The sequence below is a fragment of the Solanum pennellii genome, chromosome 11 (genome assembly GCF_001406875.1).
Source record: "Solanum pennellii chromosome 11, SPENNV200".
Classification (NCBI taxonomy): Eukaryota; Viridiplantae; Streptophyta; class Magnoliopsida; order Solanales; family Solanaceae; genus Solanum; species Solanum pennellii.
In genome coordinates, this window is record NC_028647.1 from 1217815 (window position 1) to 1236570 (window position 18756).

Below are 18756 nucleotides of genomic sequence, written 5' to 3' on the forward strand. Positions count from 1 at the left end.
TTCGTATTTTGGGAAAACCACACCTCAAGAGGTGTAACATAGACGAGTATTAGTGACAACTTCTTGACTCAAACTCGTGAACTATAGGCCATGCCATGCCATATTGATATGCAAATTTAAAAACAGTGAAATGATTTTCTATTGATTGCAAGACGTGTTGGTATAGGATAAGATATACAGAATGTGCAGAAAACAATTCAAGCATCATGTCCATTATTACACAATAAATCAACATGGTCATTTGGAAACAACAATGAAGATATACTCTGCACACTAATGTTTACACCAGGTTTCCCCAATAAACAAAGAATAATCCCAAATGAAGTCATCATTAGTATACCACTAATCCCTTAACCGCGAATTGATGCGCGAGGAACAGCAGGTAATCCTAGTTCATCATAAGCCTGTGCACCACAAGTAAATGAAAAAGAGTCAGCATTTTAACATAATTGTTACAACTTACAACAGAATATTATCCATACTGCATTTGACTTTACCTGGTTACCAGCTGGCATTGGTCCATGCCCTGTTGGTGCTGATGGTAGGCTAAGCTCTGCGTCCAAATCAGGCTCCTTGTCTGGTTGAAGATACGAAGGGACTCCTTCGCCTTCAGTATCCATGTCGGCCTCCAGAGCATCAAGCTCTGCATTAAAAGTAATATGTTAAAAGTTCATCTGATATGCTTTATTACTTCTATGTCTAAATGTATTGCCACTTAAGCTTACCACCGAGGAGTTCATCTTCATCAATGTCATCTGGTACACTGTAGCTTCTACCAAGAGACTCTTGAATTTCATTGCTCACATCCATCAAGTCCATCATTTCATCTTGTAGGTTCTACATTTTCACATGATTATGTCACAATTATCAGCGAATGTAAAATTAGAAGCAGACGAGGATAAAGCACAAGGTTACTTAAACATATAACCATAATGAGGAGACATACATCTATATCTTGAATCTTCACTGTCTTCATCATTCCTTTCAAGTCTTTGTTTGCAGACTTCAAAGCTGACATCTGGAGAAATAGAACCATATTAGAGGGAAATTCAACTGTATATAAATGACTCCAATGGTTCAATTATGCCATCGAACAATAAATCTCCAACATGGGATCAAAAGGGAGTATATAAATTCTAGGACATATAAAGAAATCTGTTTTCGTGATAAATGGGTTGTCCTCCCCAAATGTAGGGAAGTAGGCAGCAGGCTCCAATTAAGTTACACCCTTGACTGTGTCCTGTGGGGTGCTATATAGAAGCAGATACACTTTAAGATGAATTGATATATTATTCCAAATGAATCGGAAAAACTAGTATTATAGATTACAAAGGATGATCCTGAGTTTAATAGTCTAAAATAGCGGCCATTCATTTTCACAAATAACATTCACTTGATAAACGTATCAGTGAATCAGATTTGTGAGTGACACTCCAAAATTCTCTTTATCAAACTCAAGTTTAAACAGTTACAATTTTAACTACCATGGACTGGTAATGAAAATGATGCTTGTATGTTTTTTATTTCTAAAAGAAGAGTGCTAAGCTTTGCATGCTAACACCCAATAAGTTTTATGAACTTCAAACACAAAAAGGTCCAATGACACTTTCAGATACTTGGAATAATCAGAACTGGCAATGGACAAGTTTCCTACAGGTATAATGCATATAGCAGCTTTTGAAATTAGGCCTTTCATAAAGAAACGGGAGAAAACTAGGTATCTGAAAAAAGCATGAATGCCATAGAACATACTGTTTGCTGAGCATCTTTAATTCCCTCAGCTGCAAATGAAACTTGATCTAGGTTGTACGTCTGATTGAAGAGCATGTCACGTTGGCCTTCATACCTGTTGAATATTCGAACGAAAGAGGTTATGCGTTGGAGACAATAGATCAACATATAAACTATAAGTTTGTCGAACAAGCAAGAGTTTTTGGAGAAAACTATGCCTGAGTGGTGCTTGAAAAAATAATTTTCACCACAAACAGAAGCAAAACTTAAGAGAAATGTTGCAAGGAGAGCAGCATATTCACCAACATTAGAGGGCGCTTTGGCTTCAGGTACAATCTAGGTGAAGTTAACAGATTAATTGCCTATAACCTCAGAAGTCAGCGTCTCTTTTTTTCTTTCAAGTACACTACATAGAATCAAAAAAGATTCATCGATGAAAATATTCTCAATATAAACTCAGCAAGGCTAGTGTTTTTACAAGAAATCTCTTTTTTATTTTAGCTGGTTGCAACTCCATGAGTATCCCAAGTAGGAACTGTTACAAGGACCAGTCCTCAATTCAATCACAAGCTCTTCCAATTTCGATTTTTTATGAAGTAACCACAAACTCTATCAAGAACTAGACTTAATTTAAAATTCCTTAAAACACAATGTTGTTTCTCTCACAATATGATTCATCAAGGTATCTCCACATATGTATTTGTTTGGTGCTTTCAGCACATTATTCACCTGCAACATAATTTCTTTATCATCAAGTGAGAGGAAAAGAAGCACTGATGAGCTGTCTTTAAATAGCGCAATTATCTCAGAACTATATGTAATTTGACCTATAACGTGACTAGACATTCATCCACAAAGCAGTCAATTTGATGCTCAACCATGAACTTTAAACATCACTGTACTCTCAAAAAAGGATAGACTCACATTCTTTTTTGCTTCAAAACTCTCATTGCTCGAGCTTTTACAGCATCTTGAGCTGGACCTGGCCGGGTCTTCTTTAGCTGTTCCTTGTATCTTGCAAGTTCAACATCAAGCTTCTTGATTTTCTCCTCCACGGTGTCACCTCTTTTATTAATCTGTACAAATAAGAACCAATACTAAAATCAGATATTGTGCAGAGAATTAGCAAGATCACAATGATATAAAAGTCCAACATTTCATAAAGCACTACAAAACTCACTCCAATTTCTGAAAAAAACAATAGGAATCTAACTCACCATATTTGAAGTTTTCGTCTATAAAGAATTTTAGTAGCTCAGTTAATTGACTAGATGAACTCCTTATTAGTGATAGTTCAATTCCCCACCTTGTAATCCCCTGCCCCAATTTTTCTTATAAAAGTCTTCACATATGTAATAACTATACAATTTGTCAATCAGTCTAACTAATCCAATCTCCATATCTCAAAACTCAAATACTCTCTCCGTTCACTTTTACTTGTCTCGTTCCATATACCGACTTTGATCAACTATATGTTTTCATCAAATTAATATGAGAAAAGGCCAAAACTTTGATTTTTTTTCCGTATAGTTTTCAAACATCTAAAATATCGAATCGATCTAATTCAATACAGCTCCAAACAAAAATTAGTTAAACTGTACGTAGTGATTTTTTTCTCATCATTGATAAAAACAGCTGTATTACACACAATCAAACTACAATTTTCTAAAAGGATAATACAATACGCAGAGTTGATCATTGCATTGGAGTAATTAGAAGTACGTACCCGATCGGATGCGTCTTGAATGGAAGGAGGAGGTTCCGTTTGTTTCTTCGCACCGAAAACTCTCCTCATATTTCTAGAACCTTCTTCTTCGTCCTCGTTGATTCTGCTGCACAGAGATTTAGGGTTTCCGATTGAATTTCGAAACGGAGATTCAACAAATGCGCGTCAATTGGAATTATCGAATCAAAAAGGAGAAGATGAATTTATACTCCATGGATTTGATTGACTTGTTCCAGAAGAAGTTTCCAGGAATATTAGTTTTTTGAGTCATTGTTTATGATAATATTAATCTCAATGTGAAAAGAATTTTGGGATTATCTAAACACGTGCTTATCACGTGTCATTAGGGTCGAGTAAATAATCTCATTTTGACTTGATACATAGTTTAAAAAATAGCTTATATATACACTTATTCGTATAAAACTGGCTCGCATATATTTTTTATCTAAGAAAGAGAAAAAAATATTTTAAATTTATTTGTTTGATTTTAAATTTTAAATATATTCACGCAGGGCATATATATGATCGTTTTCACACCTATTTTTTTTCTTTTTAATTATCATTTTTTGATTTTTTTTTAAAAAATATTTATATGAGAAATTAAAAGAGAAATGTGAATGAAAAGAAAAAGAAAAAAGTGAGAGAAATGTTTGAAATTTTGAAGATATTATAATTTATTTATTGTGTTTGTAAAAAAAAGGAAAGATATATATGATAGAATCTTTTTTACAAGAAATTTAGTAACTACAAAAATTTAATCAAAATAATAAATTTAAATTAGCAATTGAATCAAAAGGAATGTGTGTGTGAAGAATCAAATGTATCCCTATATCGATTATCTTTTTAACAAAAAATTTAATTTAAAATTGATTTCTTTCACTTCCGTTAAAGAAAAATAGCATATGTGAGCCATTTTGTGTAATAGTAGAGGAAAATAGTATAAAAAATAAATTTTAAATTTGTTTCAACCCACCCCGCCCCGTTATCGTCGCTATATATGGCCACTTTGATTTGGATGAGTATACCGACTCTAAATGACAAAATTAAGGTGTATATCAATCTTTTTCCCAAAAAAAAACAAGATTTTTAAAATTTGTGGTCTTTTTAGAATAAATATATGTAAAATTGATCAAAAATATCTTTTAATTTTGTTATTTTAACATGTTAGTGGAAAGTAAGAGTTGTTTAAAAAAAAGGGAAAGAATCATTCTTTTTGAAAGTGTTTACTAGAAGAGATATGGTAAGAAAAAATGAAGATATTTAGGCCAAGGTGGAGGTAGCCTCTGTCACGGACATGATGTCGGAGGCTGAGGTGAGTTGGTTCAGACATGTCAAGAAGAGATGCATTGAATTGACCCTCTGATGAGGAGGATGTGTGAGAGGTTGATGTTGAAGGGTCTAAGGAGAGGTGGTGGTAGCCCAAATAAGTGTCGGAAAAAGGTGATCAGGCAGAACATGACCTAACCGAGGAGATGTATGGACACTTTGAGAGTTCCCAAGTCCCAACTAGATGTAAAAGCCTTGTACACGCTCTTGTAACTGCATTAAAACCATATAAGAGGATTCTGTATTAGCTCTGCATTACACAATAACTCAACTTTCTACAGCTGTGGAATGGCAAGTTTTTCATTTCAATCAAACTGAACTTTACAGCATATCATTGCTACAATAAAATATTTGGATGAATTTTAGTGACATTATATCTCCAATACTCTCCGGAATCTCCTCCAGTTCATCCAATCCAAACAGCATTAGTTTCTCAAGCATCAGAAAATTATCACTACCACCTTCCCACTTTTGCAGATCTATACACCTATGCAGTAATAGAAGTTTTAATTTGCGAAACACACTCCAATCTGTTCCATTGAATGCAAAATACCCTTTGAGCACCTCAAGATTGGGTAAATTAGCCAGTAAACTCATAGCTTCCCATGGTATATAAGTAAATGATAATGTCAACTCCTTGAGATTAGGAAGGAAAATATCCCCTGAGAAAATCATGATCTGGTTAACGGTTTGTTGTGCTTCTAGGTGTAGTTTCTCCAGTTTCTCAACAAGACTGAGAGAATCAAGAATAGCAAGCCCGTCAGAATGCTTAGCTTCATGTAAAATCGTTACTTCTTTTAGATTGGGAGTTCTTCTTATGATTTCCGCAGCAAAAGGAGAGAAGTGGAGAGTTAGTGTTTGCAAGTTATCGAGATGTTCTCCAATACGATTATTTTCTGCCTCAAGAGGATTAGATATATAGAGTGGTAATCTAATATCCACATGTCTTACCTCTGATATTGTCCAAATATCTACGGGGTGCTTCAACTCCGTCTTTTCAAGACTTTGAAGAATTATGGTCTGTATATTTCTCAATTTGGCTAGTAAAAGACCTTTCTTAATTCTTGCAGCAACATATCTCAAATGTATAAGATCAGATATTACACTAGAAAAATCATACAGGAGTGGTAACGCGTCCAATAGCTTAAGCAACTTGAACTGTACTGAAACAATGGAACACATCCGTATTGGAAAATCTACTTGCATTGAAATAAAGGTGCGGATTATACCACTGCTACGTTGCATACAATAATCATGCTTCTCTGCAACTTCAGACAGAAGGATCACTCGACGTTGATCATCTATGGCCTCGAGATCATTCCCATTCATGACATGCACAACATTTTCAGTATGAGCTTCTCTTAGGCATAGTTGGCAAAGAAGATCGTGAATTTTGCAACTTCTCATCATTCCATTATGCCCACCGGCCAACATTAAACTTCTATCAATTAACTCTTGTAGATACTCCTCTCCCACTACTTGTAAACTTTTATTGCTTCTTCCCCTTAAAAATTCCTCGGCAATCCATAGCCTAATCAACTTGGGAACACCAATCTCTCTGTCTTCTGGAAAACCTCCAACATAGAGATAACAAGCCTTCAGATATTGATTGGGGCAAGTAATTGTAGCTCAGAGAAAGAATTGATTGACACCGTACCAAAGAATGAGTTCAGATTTTCCTCAACTCTCTTCCGATTGTCATACGTTGGGTCCATTTTTCCAACAAGTCCCGCAACGACAATAACGACAGAGGTAACCCTTGACATTGTCGTACAATATGCTTCCCTATTTCTACAAGTAGAGGAGGACACACATCTTTTCTGAACAATTTTCCAGTAAATAGATTCCAACTAGCATCTAGAGTGAGAAAAGACTTACAATGAGGCGGAAAATCAGGATAACTGACATAATCAGCTACATACTTGAGCCGAGTGGTTAATAAAATTCGGCTTTTATTGTCATCATTTGGAACTATTCTTTGCATTTGGTCCCATACCTCAGTACTCCAAATATCATCTATCACAATTAAAAATCTCCAACCCTTCAGACCTCTATACACAATCTCCATTAGTTCATTATCGTTCCTTTCTTGATTGCTTCTGATAATTGAAGAGGCAACTTCAAGAAGCATTTGTCTCTCATTGTATTCTTCAGAGATAGTGACCCATGCATATTTATCAAATCAAGAACAAATACATGAATCATCATAAACTTTTCTGGCAAGAGTTGTCTTACCTATACCGCCCATACCAAAAATTGGTACAACAGTTAGCTTGTCTGTTTGCGCAGTGATGCGATCAAGTATGGTGTTGAAGTCATCCTCCATCCCAACAATACTATTTTCCTCAATTGTACTTTTTTTCTGGTGAGGAGGGAGTTGTTGCTAGTTCTGCAGATTTTCTTCCATTTAACGACTCAATATACGAAGGTCACAAATTAATTGGCACAGAATATATGTTTTTATTATTTAAGTCGATCTGCAGTATGAGTTTGGGATCTTTTATTTGCTTTGCATGAAGCCTAGAGGTAGTCAGAGTCCAATCAATTTTTATTAGACATGTATGATAATCTTCAACTACGAAAAATTGTGAGAAGAACTAGTAAGAATTGTGTCTGTCATACAATTCTTGACATTTTGACAAGATTACTCAATCACTCTGTAAATGGAGGATCGATAAGTAACTTTACTTCAACAAATTCAACTATCAACTGAATAATTATCTTTACATATTTTCAAGCAAACATATATATATATATATATATATTTCTCACAATATGGTAAAAACTAATTGAAATACTTAAAAACAGTGCACTGCAATTTACATGGAGGGATCTTTTCCAAACTCCATTAGAGCATGTGTTAAAAACATCGAAGCTCTACGAGATACCTCAATCATGCGCCCAACAAGTGGTACATTCACCGTCTCCCTATTCCGTAAAGGTTTCTTATCCCAGCTGCAAACATTGTTCGCAAAATAGTTAAAAACAGGAATAAACTATACAACCAAACATTATATCATGTATGTAAAGTGAACATATTTGGCAAGCTACCTTTAGCCAAATTGGTCGAGGGTTCAACTCACATTGTAGCAATGAAAAACTTAGCAAGCCTAACTCGTTTTGCCAAAAAAGGAACATCGTTTGGCAAAATTATGTCATATGATATAGCTAAGAGTGACATTAACCAATAACCAACCCTGCATATCTAGAGTAGACAAACTAAAATGAATTTGTGCGACTTTAGGATAAAATTTATCGAACATGTGAAGTTGCACAGAATTTGAACATACTTAAAGAAGTACACTATAGTGAAACTCCGTACCGTTACTGCAGATTGCCTCTTACATTTACACAAACTGTAAATCTCATGGCAAGAAACCAAGAGAAATGCTTAACATTTTCCTTGTTGAACGACAAATTTGACAAGTATTCTGGATGTGAAATATATACGTACCAGTCTTCATGACGAACGACCTTTCCTCCTTCCGTGTACAACTTGATTAGTGATATCATATGAATGTCTTTCCCCAAGAACTTGTAATATTGTTTGTTGTCGATTAAAATCTGAAGCCATCAATCATAACGTCAGAGTCCTAAAGCAGAAAATTAACAAATCGAAAAGAAGATGCAATAGATCTTAAACCTCTGTATTTCCAGGAGATATTTCTTTCTCTGTGACGTTATACTCCACGATTCTCGACTCACTGAACACCTGATATGTGCAAAAAGCAACAGTATGAAATTATTCATACACAACCATTCCAAGACTAAAGAAAGACATAACATAGTAATTAACTTTAAGAAGAAAGGATTGGCTAAGAACTATTGACGTAAACCATATAGCAGTTACCGTCACTCACCATACAACAGAGATTATGCTGGGAGCCTTAGATATTTTCGTGATATATATTTCGAGAAATGAGTTTCAAAGAACAAAATTGTGATATCCATATTTTAATCAGTATCGCGCAATGCGATTCCCAAGAAAGTTTTAGCCTATTTCTTGTTCTTTTCGTTTCCACAATAAAATGTATCAATCAAGCATAGTAGAAGACTATAGAAGATTTAGCACTAAGGAAAATTATTTAGACCTTTCCGAGCGAATAAAATGACGATTTTATCTGCTTTACCCTGCATTCAACAGTAAAATTCATAGTCAGTGTTACTAATATAGAGGATTACAAAAGTGGCTTATTATGAATGAAATATAATTGAAAGGAACAGGCTAATTACTAGACGCGTGAACACTATAAGAAGAGGGTGATCTATATGGAGATTTTCCTGGGGGTTAAGTAAGAAAATTTGCAGGAAAATTTCGTGTGGATTTTCATACTAATTCCTAGGAAAATCCCATGTAATTCACAGTTTGAATGCATTAAAAAGGGACAAATTTTAGCGGATGGTGCTGCTACGTGGAAAGACAGAAAACAGAAAACAGAAAACAAGCACTACTCAGAATTTTTACTTAGAATCTCTCAATTCAATCAATCAACAACATACTCAGTGTAATCCCACAATAGGAGTCTAGGTTCACGGGAGAGTAGTGTGTACATAGACCTTACCCCTACCTCGGGAAGTCAATTGGTTGTTTCTCGTGGCGGAGCTAGAAATTTCATACAGGGTGTCCAGAAATAACAGTTTGTTATGTTAAGTGTCAAAAATATGTTATTTAATCATTTTGTGTATCATTTTACTTGTATATATGCTATTTTTTTTCGACAAAGGGTGTCCAATTACCACTGTAGGTTGTTTCTGATGGACGCTTGGTTCAGGTAAAGCATTATAAAACAGTTTCGAAAAAAAGAATAACAATCGGAGTGAAAAGTGTAAGTATACCCTTCTGCACGCATAAGAGGATCTTCAAACGTCGCATTTGGAGCATAAATCTCAAAATCTTGTGATTTGGCTTGCGATGCATATCTGAAATTTATTTTTCATGAGCATAAAAAAATGATTTCATTAACTAATAAGCAACTGATTAACAGATATCATGACTAAGATGATAACTGTGTCTCTATTCTAAACAAGTATGAGATCGATTATATAAATTCTCATTATTTATTTTGTGAGTGTGAAAATTCAGATTCCGTCACCTAAGTGATTGCCACAACATAGTAATAGGAGAAAGTAAAAAAGAAAACATTAAATTGGGAGTAAAACTCACAAATTGAGAAGATGTGGAAGTATGTAATTAGCAGTATAATTATCACCAGCTTCCTTCATTCCCTCTGCACAAATTCCCAAAAATAATTGAGAAATACATAACAAATTAACAAAATTAAAAGTTTTTTTTTAACAAGAAATACCTTTGGTGTGTATATTTTCCATGGTGTTGGGGGTTGGATCACAATTTTTTTTTTAAAGATAAGTAGGAAGGGTAGTATAGAAGAACTGGAGAAAAAAAAAGGATTATAAATAAACAGACTCGTAATTTTATGAGTTTAAGTCCTATTTAATTGGAATTATTAAATGAAAATATTTAAATATATTATCTCAAAATTAATTTATTTATGTTTTATTTTAAATGTGTGTCTCTCTATATTTGTATAAAAAAGAATGATTTTCTTTATTATGTTTAAAAAAGAATAATTTTTTTTTTGGTAATAACTTTTTCACGTGACATGTTTAAGGCTACAAAATTAAAGGACAATTTTGTATATTTAATCTAACTTTAATTTAAGATTACAAAATTCAAAAGTTCTTTTTATATTCTTAAACTCCGTATCAAATCAAACTAGGTTATTCTCTATGAAACGGAGTGTGTATAATGTATTACTATGAGAATGAGAGGTTTGTTGGTGCTCTACGTGTAGCTACTCTGTCCATTCATGAATTTGCTTCTTCTGTTTGCCTTTCTTGTGATTTCAAATTTTTAATTTGGGCTGATTTTGTTGATTTTATTTATTATTATTTATAGTCATGATAAATTGGTAATATATATGAAAAGCAAATTATCTATGTCATATAATATGGATGACTTAATTTATATACTTGTCACTACGTAAAGTATTACTAGTTACCATAATTGACAATATATGAAAATAAAATTGAGTCTCTTTTAGTCTTGAAATTCGAAAAGTTCCGCTGGATATGAACGTACCTTTGCAGTAATAATTTGAAGCTCATAATTTCCCAAGCTCTCTTGCTCTTGTTGAATTCTCTTTGCACTATTCTCTACACCAGAGCTGCAATATTTTATCTCGATGAATTTTAGTGTCATTATATCTCCAATACTCTCCGGAATCTCCTCCAGTTTACGCAACCCATGCAGTTTTAGTTGCTCAAGCATCGGAAAATTATTACTACCACCTGCTAATTCCCACATTTCCAGACCTACGAATTGTTTATCACGGAATACTTTCCACCTTTCCATAGCTATGTAAATAATTTGTAGATATTTCAATTTGCGAAACACAACATCTTCATTTAGCCTCCAATATTTTCCATTGAATGAGCGATACCCTTTGAGCACCTCAAGATTGGATAAATTAGCCAACAAATTCACAACTTCCCATGGTATACAAGTATCTAGTAATATCAATTTCTTGATATTACTACTAAATGTCATTTTCTTGATTTTACAAGGCAAAATATCTCCGGAGAAAATGTTGATGTCAATGCTCTCCACCTTTATGAGTAAAGTCTCCAGCTGCTTTAGAAGAATTAGAGAATCAAGAATTGCAGACCAGTCAGGGCGCTCAGAATCATCTAAAACCTTTAGCTTTTTTAGATTGGGAGTTTTTCTTATGATTTCCGCAATGAAAGGAGAGTTATATACATAAAGATTTTGCAAGTTATTCAGAAACAAACTATTTTCTGCCTCGAGAGGATTACAATATAGTGGCGCTGATCTGATATCCAAATGCCTAAGCTCTGACATTGTCCAGATATCGAGTGGTTGCTCCAACGCTTTTCCTACAAGACTTCGAAGAATTATGGTCTGTAGATTTCTCAATTTGGCTAGTGAAACACCTTTTCTAATTTTTGCAGCAACATATCTCAAATGTACAAGCTCAGGTATTACACTAGAGAAATCGTAATGTACTGATGATACGTCCAACACCTTAAGCAACTTGAACTCTGAAACAGTGGAATAAGTCTTTAAATATTGCATTGAAATAAAGGTACGAGTTATACTTGTTATATCATTGCTATGCGCTGGACGATAAACTTGCTTCTCTTCATGTTTATGCAGACCTATCACTCGCCGCTGATCATCTATTACTTCTACTGAAGACACGACGACATTCCCATTCATTACATGCACAACATTTTCAGTATGAGTTTCACTTAGGCATAGCTGGCGAAGAAGATCATGAATTTTGCAACTTCTCATCCTTCCATTAGCACTTTGTTTACCTGTCAAAATTAGACTTCTATCGATTAGCTCTTGTAGATACTCCTCTCCCACCACTTCTAATCTTTTATCGTTTCTTGCCTTTACGAATTGCTCAGCAATCCATAACCTAATCAACTGGGAAACATTAATCTCCTTGTCTTCTGGAAAACCTCCAACATAGAGAAAACAAGCCTTCAAATATTGGGGCAAGTAATTGTAGCTCAGAGACAGAATTGATTGGCACCGTTCAGATACTGTACCAAAGAATGAGCTCAGATTTTCCTCAACGTTCTTCCAATTGTCATGCGTTAAGTCCATTTTCCCAAGAAGTCCGGCAACCACAACAATCGAGAGAGGCAATCCTTGACATTGTTGTACAATATGCTTCCCTATTTCTTCTAGCAGAGGAGGACATGGATCTTTTTTGAATATTTTCTCGGTGAATAGATTCCAACTATCTTCTAGACTTAGGAAAGACTTACTATGAGGTGGAAAATCAGGGCAGTTGACATAATCCGCAACATACTTGAGCCGGGTGGTTAATAGAATTCGGCTTTTATTGTCATCATTTGGGAATATTCTTTGCATTTGGTCCCATGCCTCAGTACTCCAAATATCATCTATGACAATTAGGAATCTCCTACCCTTGAGACCTCTATACACAATCTCCATTAGTTCATCATCGCTCTTTTCTTGATTGCCTCCAGTAGTAACTGAAGAGACAACTTCAAGAAGCATTTGCCTCTCATTGTATTCTTCGGAGATAGTGACCCATGCGAGTTTATCAAATCGAGAACAAACAGAAGAATCATCATAAACTTTTCTGGCAAGAGTTGTCTTACCGATACCACCCATACCAAATATTGGTATGACAGTCAACTCGTCTATTTGGGCAGTGACGCGATCAAGTATGGTATTGAAGTCATCCTCCATCCCAACAACAGTATTTTCCACAATTGTACTTTTTTGATCTTGTGAGAAGGCTGCAGATTTACTTCCATGCTTTTTAACATTTATCTGCATCACCTCTTTAGTGAGAAAATAAATTTGTCCTTTCACTTTCAACAATTCTTCATAAAAGGATGTATAAGCTTTTTGCCTCTTGTCCTCACGGTCTGCTAGAATAATCCTTCTTAGACTTGATTCAACTCTGTATTCCGCTTTGTATACTACGTTTCTCATCCTCTTTTCTATAACCTTGAAATCAAAACTCATAAATTAGTTATTATTAAAAAAAACAGGTAAGATCGGTAAGATTTAAGATAACTATACTCGTGAATTACATACCTTAAGAGTTTCAATATCCTTTGTGGTATCGTCAAGGAGATCTTGCAGAGCAGAAAGATTTTGACAGAGAGATTGAACATGTTGCGTATAGCTTCGACAAACGAAAGGTTGATTAGGTTTGAATAGCTGTTCCAATGTATACATAAGTGAAGAAATAGCAGCATAAGCCATTTCTCTTAACAACAAAAAAATTATTGCAGTTTGCTGGTATAATTTACTTTGTTATTATTAGGCTAAGAGGTTTAGTCCAAATGATTTACTTTTTTCTAAATGGGGGACAAAGAGTACTAGTGTATTTACTTTGTATCATTTGTTTAATTACATGAGATAATGGATTTTTCCATTGATAAATGAGAACACAATCTAATACACAACAAGAAAATCAAATTGTTTCACTTAATTAATACTACTTTAGATACAAGATGCTCAATGGGGCATCTCTTTTGTATTTTTTAATTGTGAGATAAGATGTAGTGGACTAAGCTTTTACTATCATTATCTTTAATTAAACAATTGATGATTGCTAATAGGTTTGTTGACTAATGATGGCACAAGGCAGCCACTTTACACTACTTTTATGGTTAATCAAAATGCATAATTCTCTTTTTAACTTTAAGTTGGCATCTATGTGGTTCAATTTTGGGTGGTGTGCATAAGTAGATATTTAAACTTGTATAAAATTGAACAAGAAAAATACACGTATTCTACATGATATAATACACGTAGAACTCCACGCAGGACATAAATTTTTATTTAGGACACCACATAGGACTTATGTATCTATTCGTTCAATCTTATACAAGTTAAAAGTGTCTTACTTATACAGACCCTAAATTAAAGTAGAGTAAAATCTGTACGCCAAAACAGTAAAGGTGGAAGTGGAAGTAGAGTAAGCTAGAACTCCTCTCTTTACTGTCAAGTGGCTTTTGCTCATTTACGCTTTTTTCTATGGTGAGTTTACAATTTGAATCATTACCCATTCAAGAACAAGAAAATATCATCGTGATTTGAATTAAGTCTCGATAAAAGAATTGATTATAGTTCATCTATTTCACATAATTTAGGTGTAATTTTTACATTTTACCCTTAAAAGATAAAACAAAAATAAAATGGAAAATGAATAGAGAGAGAGAGGGGAAGAAAATGGTAGTGCAAATAGACAAAGAGGTGTATATCTAATTCAGAAATATGTGAAGAAAGATACGAATAATTAACCTATATATCCGTCCATCAAACTGATTAAACTAAAAATATATAGAATATACGTACAATCCACGTTCAATGTGTGTATAATAAATGTACTATCTATATATATTTAATTATGTGAAGATATTTTCAAGCAAAACAGGTATATTTCTTACATGATTATAAAACAGTACACTGCAATTTACATAGAGCGATCTTTTCCAAACCCCATTAGAGCACGTTTTAAAAGCTTCGAAGCTCTACGAGATACCTCAATCACGCGCCCAACAAGTGGCACCTTCACTGTCTCCCTATTCCGTAAAGGTTTCTTATCCCAGCTGCAAACATTGTTCGCAAAACATTCAAAAAATAGGAACAAACTATACAACTAAACATTATACTTTACATATAAAACATAACGAGTGAGGCTTGCTCAGTTGGTAAAACACCTCCACGATCTAACGAATTATCTTGGTCGAGGGTTCAAGTATTGCGGTAAGCAATGTGGGCGTCCAGCTTAGCAAGCCTCATCCGTTTTGCTTCTCTTGATTATACAACATTTCTATTTTCACGGAGACTTTTTGAATGTAAGCAGAGATAGCACATGAAACACGAGGAGTAACCAAAATCGTTGGACAAGAAACTATGATAACAATATTACTACCACAGAGAAACAAGTACTCCGTACCAAACTACCACCAAGCATATCCACAGGATAGCGAGTCAACCTCCTATCTAAGACCATATCCTCATTGAATTCAAACAATCTCAAAGCAGAATTTGAAGCTAAACAATGAAAATTCATGATTATTTTCAGAAAAAATGAAGGTTATAATTCGTTACCTGTCCGAATTAGCAGGCACAGTAGCTCGAGATAAGTCGGGCTGTTGAAAAAATGTGGACACTTTTGAGTAAACTTCGAAATAATAAAAAAACCGAAAACTTTACTGTAACAATTTTTTTTTGATGAGCATATTAATTAAGAATTGACTCATAACGAAAGATGGAAATGAACATACCATAGGAGTAATTCGAACTTGAAGCTCATAATTTCCTAAGCTTTGTTGCTCTTCTTGAATTTTCGTTGCACTACTGTCTACACCAGAGCCACAACAGTTTATTTGGATGAATTTTAGTGTCATTATTTCTCCAATACTCACCGGAATCTCCTCCAGATCACGCAATTGATGCAGTATTAGTTGCTCAAGCATCGGAAAATTGTCACTATCAGCTACTTCCCACCTTTGCAGATCTCCGGCTACAATTTTTAAATGCTTTAATTTGCGAAACACAACATCTTCATTTAATCTCCAGTTTGTTCCCTTGAATGCATCATTCCCTTTGAGCACCTCAAGATTAGGTAAATTAGCCAGCAAATTCACAACTTCCCATGGTAATCTAGTGTATGATAATCTCAATTTCTTTAGATTAGGAGGGAAAATATCTCCGGAGAAAATCATCGGGTCAAAGGTTGCTAGGTGTAGTGTCTCCAAATCATATAGAAGACTGAGAGAATCAAAAACAGGATGCTCAGATCTATCTGAAATCTTTAGCTCTTTTAGATTGGGACTTCTCGTTATGATTTCCGGAACAAAAGGAGAATAATGAAGATACAGTGTGTGCAAGTTATTGAGAAACAAAGGGTGTCCTCCAATACTATGATTTTCGGAATCAAGAGGATTAGATATATATAGTGGCAATCCAATATCTACATGTCTTTGAAGAATTATGGTCTGTAGATTTCTCAATTTGTCTAGTGAAAGAGCTTTCTCGATTCTTGCAGCAGCATATCTCAAATGTACAAGCTCAGGTATTACACAAGAGAAATCGCATTCAACTGATAATACGTCCAACACCTTAAGCAACTTCAACTCTGAAACAATGGAGAAAATCCTTTTTGAAAAAACTAAACCAAAAGATGACATTGGAATAAAGGTGCGAGTTATACGACTGCTCTGCTGCATACTATAATATGTGGCTCTGGGGACATCTCCATTCATGACATTCAAACCATTTTCAGTTTTAGCTTCTCTTATGCACAGTTGTCGAAGGAGATCGTGAATTTTGCAAGTTTTCATCCTTCCATTAGCCCTTTGTTTACCAACCAAAACTAGACTTCTATCAATCAACTCTTGTAGATACTCCTCCGCAACCACTTCTAACCTTTTATTGCTTCTTCTTGCCTTTACGAATTGCTCAGCAATTCATAGCCTAATCAACTTGGAAACATCAATCTCCATATCTTCAGAAAAACCTCCAACATAAAGAAAACAAGCCCTCAAATATTGGGGCAAGTAATTATAGCTCAGAGAGAGAATTGATTGGCACCGTTCAGATACCGTACCAAAGAATGAATTCAGATTTCCCTCAACGATCTTCCAATTGTTATGCGTTGGGTCGATTTTTCCAAGAAGTCCAGCAACAACAATAACCGAGAGAGGTAATCCTTGACATTGTTGAACAATATGCTTCCCTATTTTTACAAGCAGAGGAGGACATGGATCTTTTTTGAATATTTTTTCAGTGAATAGATTCCAACTATCATCTAGACTTAGAAAAGACTTGCTATGAGGAGGAAAATCAGGACAACTGACATAATCAGCAATATTCTTGAGCCGAGTGGTTAATAGAATTCGGCTTTTATTGTCATCATTTGGAAATATTCTTTGTATTTGGTCCCAAGCTTTTGTACTCCAAATATCATCTATGACAATTAGAAATCTCCTACCCTTCAGACCTTTATACGCAATCTCCATTAGTTGATCATCGCTCATTTCTTGCTTGCTTCCAGTAATTGAAGAGACAACTTCAAGAAGCATTTGTCTCTGATTGTATTCTTTGGAGATAGTGACCCATGCATGTTTATCAAATCGAGAACGAATATAGGAATCTCCAAAAACTTTTCTGGCAAGAGTTGTCTTACCTATACCGCCCATACCAAAAATTGGTATGACAATTAACTCATCTGTTTGGGTAGTGAGGCGATCAAGTATGGTGTTGAAGTCATCCTCCATCCCAACAATATTTTCCTCAAATTTACTTTTTTCGAGTGTGGAAGGATTTATTGCTAGTTCTGCAGATTTGCTTCCATGCTTGTTAAACTCGAACAACATCACCTCTTTTTTGAGAAAATAAACTTGTTCTTCCACTTTCAACAATTCTTCATAAAAGTATCTACAAGCCTTTTGCCGTTTGTCCTCGTGATCTGCTAGAATGATGCTTCTTAGACTTAAATCAACTCTATCTTCTGCTTCGTATACTACATTCCTGATCCTCTTTTCTATAACCTTGAAATTGAAACTCAATAAATTAGCACTACTAAAAAAATATTTATATATATATAAGATCAGTAAGATTTAGATATTATACTAGTGAATTAGATACCTTAAGAGTTCCAATATCCTTTGTCATAGTATTGTCAAGGAAATCTTGCAGAGCAGAAAGATTTTGACAGAGTGATTCGAGATGTTGTTGTGTACAACATCGACAAACCAAAGATTGATTAGGTTTCAAGAGTTGGTTCAGTGTATAGAAAAGTGAAGAAAGAGCAGCATAAGCCATTTCTCTTTGTTTGCTGGAATAACTAAAAGATTTAATAATCTCTGCATTGTTATGTATTAAAATGGTCTACTTTTTCATATATTTCTTTTTCTAAAGGCATATTAGTGCAGTTACCTTTATCATTTGTTTAATTAAAAGAGATGATGCTGTTGAATGCCTTGAATTGGACCCGTTACAAACAGAAAGGACGGGGGTCTCGCTGCCCGGTCAGCGAGTCGGGGGTACAGGGGGGCGACGCGCCCCCTGGCCTGGGGGTCCGGGGGGGCGGAGACGCCCCCGGCCCGACGGTATACAATGTTGTTGTATTGGGCCCTTAATTAGCTGTCAGTTCTGTATGTTGGGCCCAAGCCTGTTAGGGCATAGCTTAGCACTATATATAGACGCTATGGCAAACCCTATTCTGTAATTCTGTTCTTGCCTCTCCATAATAAAACTGCTCTCCCTCTTCCCCGTGGACGTAGCCAATTTATTGGTGAACCACGTAAATCTGTTGTCTTGTTTTTCGCGTTTATATTTTCTCGTATTATCTCAAATTTCGCATAACAGATGCATTTCCAAATGATTTACTTTTTCAACCATTGGTCTATTCTAGAGAATACAT

The 18756-nt window shown here is 34.8% G+C and overlaps 4 protein-coding genes and 1 pseudogene across 4 annotated transcripts; all 5 read right to left on the minus strand.

Annotated features, from left to right (window-relative positions):
- Positions 1-163: 163 nt before the first annotated feature.
- On the minus strand, positions 164-3704 carry LOC107004824 (vacuolar protein sorting-associated protein 60.1). The gene is made up of 7 exons (XM_015203196.2): positions 3458-3704; positions 2656-2807; positions 1753-1846; positions 947-1018; positions 726-837; positions 498-643; positions 164-404 (listed from the first exon to the last, which is right to left on the minus strand). The coding sequence occupies exons 1-7, from the start codon at positions 3524-3526 to the stop codon at positions 351-353; spliced, it is 699 nt and encodes a 232-aa protein (XP_015058682.1). The 5' UTR covers positions 3527-3704; the 3' UTR covers positions 164-350.
- Positions 3705-5104: 1400 nt separating this feature from the next.
- On the minus strand, positions 5105-7352 carry LOC107003551 (putative late blight resistance protein homolog R1A-3). The gene is made up of 2 exons (XM_027913039.1): positions 6441-7352; positions 5105-6348 (listed from the first exon to the last, which is right to left on the minus strand). The coding sequence occupies exons 1-2, from the start codon at positions 6547-6549 to the stop codon at positions 5105-5107; spliced, it is 1353 nt and encodes a 450-aa protein (XP_027768840.1). The 5' UTR covers positions 6550-7352.
- A 114-nt stretch (positions 7353-7466) lies between these two features.
- LOC107004825 lies at positions 7467-10236 on the minus strand. Its single transcript, XM_015203197.2, has 7 exons — positions 10090-10236; positions 9948-10011; positions 9620-9703; positions 8875-8914; positions 8427-8495; positions 8238-8347; positions 7467-7738 (listed from the first exon to the last, which is right to left on the minus strand). Exons 1-7 carry the CDS (start codon positions 10109-10111, stop codon positions 7603-7605), a joined length of 525 nt encoding a protein of 174 aa, XP_015058683.1. The 5' UTR covers positions 10112-10236; the 3' UTR covers positions 7467-7602.
- A 605-nt stretch (positions 10237-10841) lies between these two features.
- On the minus strand, positions 10842-13580 carry LOC107003552 (putative late blight resistance protein homolog R1B-16). Its single transcript, XM_015201889.1, has 2 exons — positions 13410-13580; positions 10842-13319 (listed from the first exon to the last, which is right to left on the minus strand). Exons 1-2 carry the CDS (start codon positions 13578-13580, stop codon positions 10842-10844), a joined length of 2649 nt encoding a protein of 882 aa, XP_015057375.1.
- Positions 13581-15433: 1853 nt separating this feature from the next.
- Positions 15434-18289, minus strand: LOC107004250 (annotated as a pseudogene).
- Between the last annotated feature and the right edge of the window lie 467 nt (positions 18290-18756).